The sequence below is a fragment of the Zingiber officinale genome, chromosome 7A (assembly GCF_018446385.1).
Source record: "Zingiber officinale cultivar Zhangliang chromosome 7A, Zo_v1.1, whole genome shotgun sequence".
NCBI classification, from domain to species: domain Eukaryota; kingdom Viridiplantae; phylum Streptophyta; class Magnoliopsida; order Zingiberales; family Zingiberaceae; genus Zingiber; species Zingiber officinale.
The window spans coordinates 142330253-142339222 of NC_055998.1; the positions used below are offsets into that span (position 1 = coordinate 142330253).

At 42.0% G+C, this 8970-nt stretch overlaps 2 protein-coding genes across 4 annotated transcripts; both read left to right on the plus strand.

Annotated features, from left to right (window-relative positions):
* The first annotated feature begins 3605 nt into the window (after window positions 1–3605).
* Window positions 3606–8585, plus strand: LOC122003062 (stearoyl-[acyl-carrier-protein] 9-desaturase, chloroplastic-like). 3 transcript variants are annotated; one of them, XM_042558494.1, is made up of 7 exons: window positions 3606–3773; window positions 4225–4732; window positions 4989–7089; window positions 7169–7523; window positions 7791–7850; window positions 7942–8004; window positions 8172–8585. In XM_042558494.1, exons 1-3 carry the CDS (start codon window positions 3658–3660, stop codon window positions 5553–5555), a joined length of 1191 nt encoding a protein of 396 aa, XP_042414428.1. In that variant the 5' UTR covers window positions 3606–3657; the 3' UTR covers window positions 5556–7089; window positions 7169–7523; window positions 7791–7850; window positions 7942–8004; window positions 8172–8585. The 3 variants fall into 3 exon arrangements, with proteins under 3 accessions (XP_042414428.1, XP_042414427.1, XP_042414429.1); XM_042558493.1 differs by having other exon boundaries at window positions 4989–7071; XM_042558495.1 differs by having other exon boundaries at window positions 4989–7071; window positions 7169–7467.
* On the plus strand, window positions 6849–8075 carry LOC121999803. Its single transcript, XM_042554434.1, has 6 exons — window positions 6849–6865; window positions 7007–7071; window positions 7169–7467; window positions 7791–7850; window positions 7942–8004; window positions 8049–8075. Exons 1-6 carry the CDS (start codon window positions 6849–6851, stop codon window positions 8073–8075), a joined length of 531 nt encoding a protein of 176 aa, XP_042410368.1.
* Window positions 8586–8970: the final 385 nt, after the last annotated feature.

The window sequence follows — 8970 nt, forward strand, 5'->3', positions numbered from 1 at the left end:
TCAGATCATGTTAAAATTCATAGACACAACTATTAAGTAGCTTAGAATGGTGTTTTATGGTATGATAAACATGCAAAGTTTAGATCCCAGATTTTATACCAAGTAGCAGAAATTTTTAATTAGTTCAGCTTTCTGCCCATATTAGTTTAGCACAATGTAAGTAACCCCCGGCCTTACAGCCTAGTCAGTAGAAGGTGGGGCGTTACAGTTGGGGTTCTCCTCCCGCGAATTCATTATTTGCTTTCCCTTTCGAGCTCGAGATGATGCACCTCCGCGACCTCCTTCCATTGTAATTGAAAATTGGAAACGAAAGCGTGTAGAGTCTAGAGATTAGAGAATACAAAACTGAGATTAAGAGTAGAGAAGATGTGTGTGAAAAATGATGAAATGATCTCTCTAAATCATAGCCATTGATCAAAAAACGGTCAAATGATTCTAACCGTTGAAAAAAATACCCTAAAAATCCTCCCAACGACTATGAATCGTCGGTTAACCGGCGGTTCATAGCCGTTGGAACCGTCGATTAACCGGCGGTTCGTAGTCGTTGGGAGGATTTTTAGGGTATTTTTTTCAACGGTTAGAATAATTTGACCGTTTTTTGATCAATGGCTATGATTTAGAGAGGTCATTTCAGGAAAAAAAATTATCGGCTGAACCGGCGGTTCAACCCGCCGATTAACCGACGATTCGCCGGTTTTACAACGAATGAACAGGAACCGGCCCGACAAGTTGTCGGGCTGGTTCCGGTTCGACCCAATTACGGGCCCGGGTCGGGTCCGGGCCAGACCCTGCCCGGGGTCGGGTCTACCTGAACCCGTCAACTCAAACCCGAACCGAATTGCCACCCCTAAGATTTAAGGTGAGGTGTTTTAATTATTATTTTTAAAATAAAGAGAGTTGATCTTGTCCGAAAGTCGAAGAGATGGAAAATTGGGACGTAGCGTTCCCGCTAACCGCCTATAGACTCCACTCGGTTCTGCAACACATATGACGTCAGTGCCGAACCAGGGAAGGAGTCTCTGGCGTTCGCCTTCTGTCGCTTAAGTCAATCACCGACGATGAAATATGACAGAGCAAAAATGAACAGTATAGAGCACAGTGTCTCGCGTATTGCATACCTCCGCCGATATTTGGACCCCCTTTATATAGAGCTTCTGTAGCATGCGTGCACGCTTCCCAAGACAAGCACACTTACGAAAGTTTTCCTTGAAAAGATTTATTAGTAAAGTGTCTCTGATACAGTACCTTAACAGACCGAGCATATCTCTGAGGTGACAGTGGAAGCTTTCGCCGTACGATCTTCTAGATGTCTATGCCCAGTGTCGACGACACTAACTCCCAAAGAGATGTCGTTGGATACCAGAGAGAGAGAGTATGTTGCTGGGTCAAGTGAGTTGGTCGTTTAGTCGGTCACCTCGCTGTTCCTTGTGTCTCGTGCGCTCGACCGGAGTTGCACTGTGGTTACATCACGCCCGCTTGGCCGGAGATCCGATGTGTCAATGTCGAGTCATGCCGCTTGGCCGAGCGGGGTAGCCGCTCGGCCGAAGTTCCGCTTTGCCAATGCCAAATTCTGCTCCGCTTGGACCGGCTTCTGCACACCGTTTTCTCCTCTATCCGGCGTCCCTTACTCCATTGAGCGTCGACTGTTCGGCATCTCCGCCCGACCGGTCAATGAGAATTGAATGTTGACCATCTTGACTTTGACTTCCATCGTGATAACTATATCCTCTGCTGGGTAAGGCCCCTGAGTTTTTTTTAAAAAAATGTTATTCTAAATATACAGTGGTCATTAAGCTTTTTAGTTAAAAATATAGACAAGGAAGAACATTAATAATACACTAACATTCATTTAATTATTTTAAAAACTTAAAATGATTTAAAAATAAATTATAAAAAAAATAATCATCCAATTGCTCTCTCTTTCTATTAGACATATTGTCTTAAGTATGATTTAGATAGCCCCACGGGGTTATCCGAAGTGGTTGGGGCGTAGAAGTTTGTCCAATGAGAACGTGGGTTCGAATCGCGGCGGCAGCAAGGGCGTAAATCCCTTATCCCCGTGTCCCTCAGTCCACTGCGCCCTTAACCCCTTCGGCTATCGTGATTAACCCCCCTCGTGATTGCCTTGGGCAAGGTCCACGGGGGCGATGGGGGCGAGCGTTATCGCCTTTTTGTCCAATTAAGTATGATTTAGATCGCTATCACAAATATAACGCTCTCCTTCAAGAGGTGTCAAATGGATTAAACCAACCATAGACCTACCCAACCCAATATCAAACTGTGCTCGGTCCGATGTTGGTGTGAACCGGTTAAATCGTGTCAGTCGTAACATTATTTGTAAGGTTGTAAACAAGTCGAGCCGAGGTAAACATTGAGATGTTTAAAATTAAGTCTAAAATGAATCAAGTGATTAAAATAATTGTATAAGTTTGACTTGGTTTATTTTTATATGAAATTAATTTTGGTTCAAATTTGACTTGAATTTGATTCGTTTAAATATTATTGAACTCTCAATTCAAATTTCTTTGATTGTTTAAATTTTTTACTTGTTTGATTAGTTATTGATGCGGTGATAAAGAGGGACTCCTCAAGGTGAGCCCAAGCATCAAAAATTGGTTGACATGGAGGACAAAGTCAAATGGTCAAAGTCACACGGTTGGATGGACTACGGATCGTAGAATGCAGATCAGGCAAAGTTAGTCGAACGGGCCTTGAGGGCTAGTTAAATGAGAAGTGTCGACCAAACCGTCCGAGCGGTTGTCCTTCTCACTTACAACCGAGGTTAAGAGCCAAATGTTAAGTTATCCAATCCACCACACCCGTCGATTGGACATAATATGCCTCTCCGACGATAGTAGAGCCGAGTGAAGAATAGGTCGACCGCTTCATTCTATACGGCCGAGATGGTGAGGTCCCGATCGAGCGGCCTCCGATCCGCCTATAGCAAGACTCATATGCACGTCTTATCGTACTCTTTTGGAAGTTTATGCCGCTAACAACATAAATATCCTACAGGTAAATCGTATTTTAGAAGTTTCTAACCTATCACATTAGATATTTACGTGTCTGTTTAAGGAAAGACACCTTTTGACTTATCTTTTCTTAAGAAGTTTTGGAAAACATGCACACGTTTTGAGTTGCGTGCACAAATGTTACAGTGACATTATAAAAGGGGATCTCCGTTTACAGACGAATGTATGTGATATTTCACATTTGAATACATTCATTGCTACAGTCTCTTTACTATTCTTTTTTTCTTCATATACGGATCATTGATTTAAATATCGAAGGGTCAATACCAAAGACTCTTTCTCTAACTCAATACTAACACTTCTGATTTTATAAGACACCATTAAATATTCTTCAGTCAACTTCATAATCATGTTCATGTTGTCATATAGTCGTTTTCTCAACTTTATGAGAGCATCAATTATTGAAGTTGGTAATTTAAATAGTCATATTCCCATATTTACTTTGAATGTTGATAAATAAGTTCTTCTTAAATTGAACACCAAAATTATTTATAAAGTTTTATTCATTTACGGTCCTAAGTATTTGTCAGAGAAGAGTTAGAGCGAAATGGTGATTTCCAGGAACCGCTGGATGCGCCTTTAAATTCCCCGCCAAGGCAGAGCACCGGAAGCAGAGATACCAGCGATGGCGTTCCTGACGGTGGCCTTCCCCTCCCAGCTCTCATTCGCCAGGGCCATGGGAAATATCACCGGCGTTCGCAAGGTCTCCACGACCTCCTCCGTCCACTTCGCCGCTACACAGTGATCTCCCTTTTCTTTTCTTTTCTTTTCTGCTAAGTTTCTCTCTCGCCGGAGCTAGGACTGTTTTCCGGCGAGTAGGATACGGAATCTGTTTCGATGCTTTCATGCATGCTGTTGCTTTTTGATTTTCTTTTACACCTCCCGCCGCCCGTAAGGTTATGTGTAAGCGGCGTTCAGACTATTTTCCGGCGACTCGGATGTTTTGTAACGTTGTTTCCTTTTCCCCTTTCTGCCTCCGCCGCCGAGTCCAGCGGAAGCTTTTCTCTTTCCGGCGCTGGGACTGTTTCCGGCGAACTTCTTGTTTCAGGTTGCTGCTCTTTGAATGACCAATATGCAATGAAGCTCTCAACCTTTCGTCTTCTATCTTTCAGATATTTGTGGGGTTTAAAATAAAATATTTCAAACTTTATGGATATATATGTAATATTTTATTTATTTTATTTATGTGTAGTGTTGAAGCTCCTGAAAAACACAACATTCCTCTGCCGCCTCGCCACAAGCACGAGGAAGTGACGCACACGCTGCCGCCGCAAAAGCTCGAGATCTTCAAAACCCTAGAAAAATGGGCGGAATCCAACCTCCTGCCTCGCCTCAAGCCCGTCGAGGAGTGCTGGCAGCCGACGGACCTGCTTCCCGACCCAGCCTCCGAGAGCTTCCACGAGGAGGTGGGGGAGCTCCGCCGCCGCTCCCGGGAGCTCCCGGACGACTACCTCGTCTGCCTCGTCGGCGACATGGTCACGGAGGAGGCGCTGCCGACGTACCAGACCTTCCTCAACAACCTCGACGGCATCCGCGACGAGACGGGCGCGAGCCTCACGCCGTGGGCCGTCTGGACCAGGGCCTGGACGGCGGAGGAGAACCGCCACGGCGATCTGCTCAACAGGTACCTCTACCTCACCGGTCGCGTCGACATGAAGAAGATTGAGAAGACGATTCAGTACCTGATGCGCGCAGGAATGGTACACAGGCTCTCTCGCTCTCCGATCGATGATTGCCCCCCAATCGAATGATTTTGATCCAAGATTCCGCCCAATTTTTTGATCGTGAACCCTAAAGAAAGATTTTGATCTGGTTATATATATATATATATATATATATATACCCTCGATGGAATGATTTTGATTTGGTATTTTATCTACAAATCTGCCCAAATTCTGTTCGAAAGGAAGATTTTGATTTGGTTGTTGATCAGAGGACTCCGGCCAAAATTTGCAGGATTTCCGGACGGAGAACAACCCGTACAGCGGCTTCATCTACACGTCGTTCCAGGAGCGGGCGACGTCGATCTCCCACGGCAACACCGCGCGGATGGCCAAGGCGCACGGCGACGCGGAGCTGGCGCGCATCTGCGGCACCATCGCGGCGGAGGAGAAGCGGCACGAGGCGGCGTACGCCATGATCGTAGAGAAGCTCTTCGAGGTGGACCCCGACGGAACCGTCCTCGCCTTCGCCGACCGAATGAGAAAGAAAGTCTCGATGCCGGCGTGCCTCATGTTCGACGGCCGCGACGGCGACCTCTTCTCCCACTTCTCCGCCGTCGCGCAGCGCGTGGGCGTCTACACCGCCAAGGACTACGCCGACATTCTCGAGTTCCTCATTCGCCGGTGGAAGGTCGAGGAGCTGCAGGGGCTGTCGTCGGAAGGAAGGGCAGCGCAGGAGTTCCTGAGCGGCCTGGCCCCGAAGATCAGGAGGCTCGACGAGAGGGTGCAGGCCAAGGCCAAGGACACGGCGGAGCACACCATGCCCTTTAGCTGGATCTTTGACAGGGAAGTCCAGCTCTAATCCTTCTTTTAAATCCCCATTATCGATCGTATTAAGACTAAAACACATCGTAAAACAAACAAAAAAAAGGAGCAGATGTTCGTGTATTCTCCTTTGAACTGCAGAACGTGCAATTCGGATTCTCTATATATTCTAGTCGATTCCGTGTATTCGTCTATGGTTTAATCATAAACATGCTGATGTAGTAGATATATATACCTTTATCAAAGGATCCGGCGGTGCCTCACGGTCTCTTGTTTTGGTTTAAAAAGTTCGTTCTTTCTCTTTGAGAAAGTGGAGTCCTTTTGTTGTTTTCTTAGATTTTCTAATCTGCTGGGGAAGGAGTTGGTCTACTATTGGTGCAAGTCCCAATTCAAAGTGATTATGGACCTGTTCAATTGAATTTATTGAATTGGATGTCCATTCTTGAAAGGTGTATGAACTCATCGTTTAGAATTTCTTCCAATGTTTATTCTAGCAGATTAACATCTTGATTTGTGTTCGAGCATTGGAAATTCTGAATATGTTTGGATTTACTTCTTTTGCGTTTGTTTAGCCAGAGAATGATGGGATTTGCCCTTCAGCTTCATCATAAAGATTCAAAGGCTTCTGATTTTGCTTTAAATCATGGATTATAGGTTCATAGCATCATTATCCCTTAGGATAAAGAATTTGCGGGTCTGTTCTTCTGAGAACATATACAGCCAAATCACTATACATCATTCTCGTACATGGGAGAATTAGAATCTTTCATCTGAACTCTGGAATTACTAATTTCTACTGAAGTTATGAAAAACAGATCATGGAAGCCAATCACATAACGATTGTTCTTGTTTGATAACACAAGGAGAACACAGAACATCTTTTTGTAAATTTGCCGTGTGGTACTTCAGAATGGGGAACAAATTTTCCAACTATATAACTTGCCATACAATTCATTCATGATTAACTCCTGAGGAATTACGATCCTTCCAAATTCACTCTCGTGTGTTTGTTTGGAACAAGTGAACGTAGAGCCGGTTTTCTTGGTTCATAGTTCTATAGTGATGATTGTATTTGATTGCAGGCTTTCAGCCTTGTATAACAATAGATTAGCTTTTCCTTTTTTATTTTTTAGTGATTCCTTTGTTCTTTCATACTAAAGCAATTCCTTCAAGTCTTTAGAACAAGAACTTGCAACAATCCTTCAAAATATTTAAGCACATAAATCTTGCAATGCTTCGGAGCTAGCATTCTTTCTAGCTTGGTTTATACAACTTAGTATGTTCATAATGGCAACTTCATAGGAAGTGTGCCTTAAAATTGGAATAACACATGATGTTGAACTACAAGTAATTGAATCATCTATGGTTATCAATTATTGATATGCATGATTCTAACTAGAAGCCTACTTATCTTTTATGCAAAATTGCAAACTAAAACTTCAGCTTTTCCATTCTATTCTTCTGCTGATCTGTGGATTTTTCATGCAGGCAATGCTTTAGGGAACGGCCATGCAGAAATGATTCCTTAAAGGATAATAGACCTATAGTTTCATGTATAATATATTGAAGATGTAAATTTTTTATTAGATAACAGTTCTTTTATTAGTTTGTTATCACACTTGCATTGACTTTGTTTCAATTTAAATACAGATAAACTCCATGCTGAAGACCTTCGGCATAAGCTTCGAAGAAAAGGTCTGCAGCAGCAGCCAGTTTCAAGATCATACCTTCCATGGAAATTGATACCTGGAAGTGGGACTACGCATCAACGATCTGTCAAATTTGAGAAGTTAGCTTCAGCACTTCATCAACAGCCAATTGAAAGCGAGAAATTAGCTGGATATAAGCACCAACTGGCTGCGAGCAGCAATTTACTCAAATATAAGGCAGTAGCTGAACCTCCACTGAATCCTGTCCCAGCCTCATTGAACAAAATCTCACAGAAAGAGGTGTAGATATTCCTTTTTCAATTAAGAAGTCCAACTGACAACTCTTTTTTCCTTTGGTAATTGCCAACTTGTATCCTATTTTGCATTAATTTGCGATAACTAACTATTGTTGTCCTTTTTCAATCAATGTTTGTTTCTTGGACTTCCACTCTTTCATTCCCAATCTTCATGGTTTGCCTAAAGAAAACAACCTGTGTGGTATTATCGAACAATTACATGTCACTAGTCGTGTACTTGTATGCTGTTCGTGATGAATTTTTGTATCTGATTCTTCATCTTATTCTCCAATTAATACTAAGACAGCTTCATTTTTCTCTTTGCAGACGGAACTTTCAGTCGACAGAGGTCTAGAGAAATATTCGATGACATTCAAGGTAGAAGAGGTAGGCATCCTAAATATCTAACTTTTGTTCCTCAGGAACGAACGATATTCTGTTAACTCATGCAGATTTTTTTTAAACATTGCTTGCACAGGTCGATATGCCATCTCTTAAACACATGACAGATGACGATTTAAAGACAATAGGCCTTCCTATGGTAATCCTTTCGTTTCCAGTGTTCTCATGAATAACTTGTTACAGGATTTTCTTTTCCGAATAGACGATTAAATAAAAGAAAATAGACTGAAATTGTGTGATATAAACTATATAAATTTAAAAAAAAAATAAGATTGTTTTATAACTCATCCATATGTACACTTGCAGGGCCCTAGGAAAAAGATTCTGTTGGCTCTCAGACCCAAAACACAGGGCTGCTAGTAACAACTTGGTCATCTCAAATGGAATGATGAAGCCTCCAATTGATCTTTCTGGCTGCTGTGCATGGATATACTGATGATTTCGACTCGGGATGAGTCGATTGTGTTTGACCTCTGCTCATCGCTAGCGTCCCTCCTTTGGCCGCAGCTCTCTGCCAACTGATCCTTGCCATTCCGGCATCGAAAGCCTATACAGCAATGTGCTTGCAGCTGTATCTTCACTTGCTAACACTTCAATTCTCTTAGGATTCGATCAAGTTAAACTGTTGTTAGATCACTTTGCTATATAGAAATTGCAATTTTGATATATTTATTGTAGGATTATTTGTTAAATTATATTTAATTTATTTAAATTATTTCAGCCAGACAATTAATATGGTTGAAGAGAAGTCTTAGCGTAATAATAAAGTTATTATCATGTGATCTCGTGTCACATGTCTGTGTACTCTTTTTCAATATCTAATATTGATGAGAGCTCAACAGTTTTGAATCAGTTAAGATTCAAAACCGCGTCTGTTTTCTTGTCTTTAAAATAACATTTCATTTTCCTCTCTGTTTTATTGTAGCAGTTGTAGCAGTTGTAATATTTTAATTGTTATAATATAATATTGTTTATTATGGACTAGAGATGAAATATTCCTATGGTAATGACTATTATAATGTAATATTGATTAAAATTGAAATGTTTATGTTAACAGTGTAGAACAAATATTATCACGAATAAAAATGAATGGAGATGGAATAGG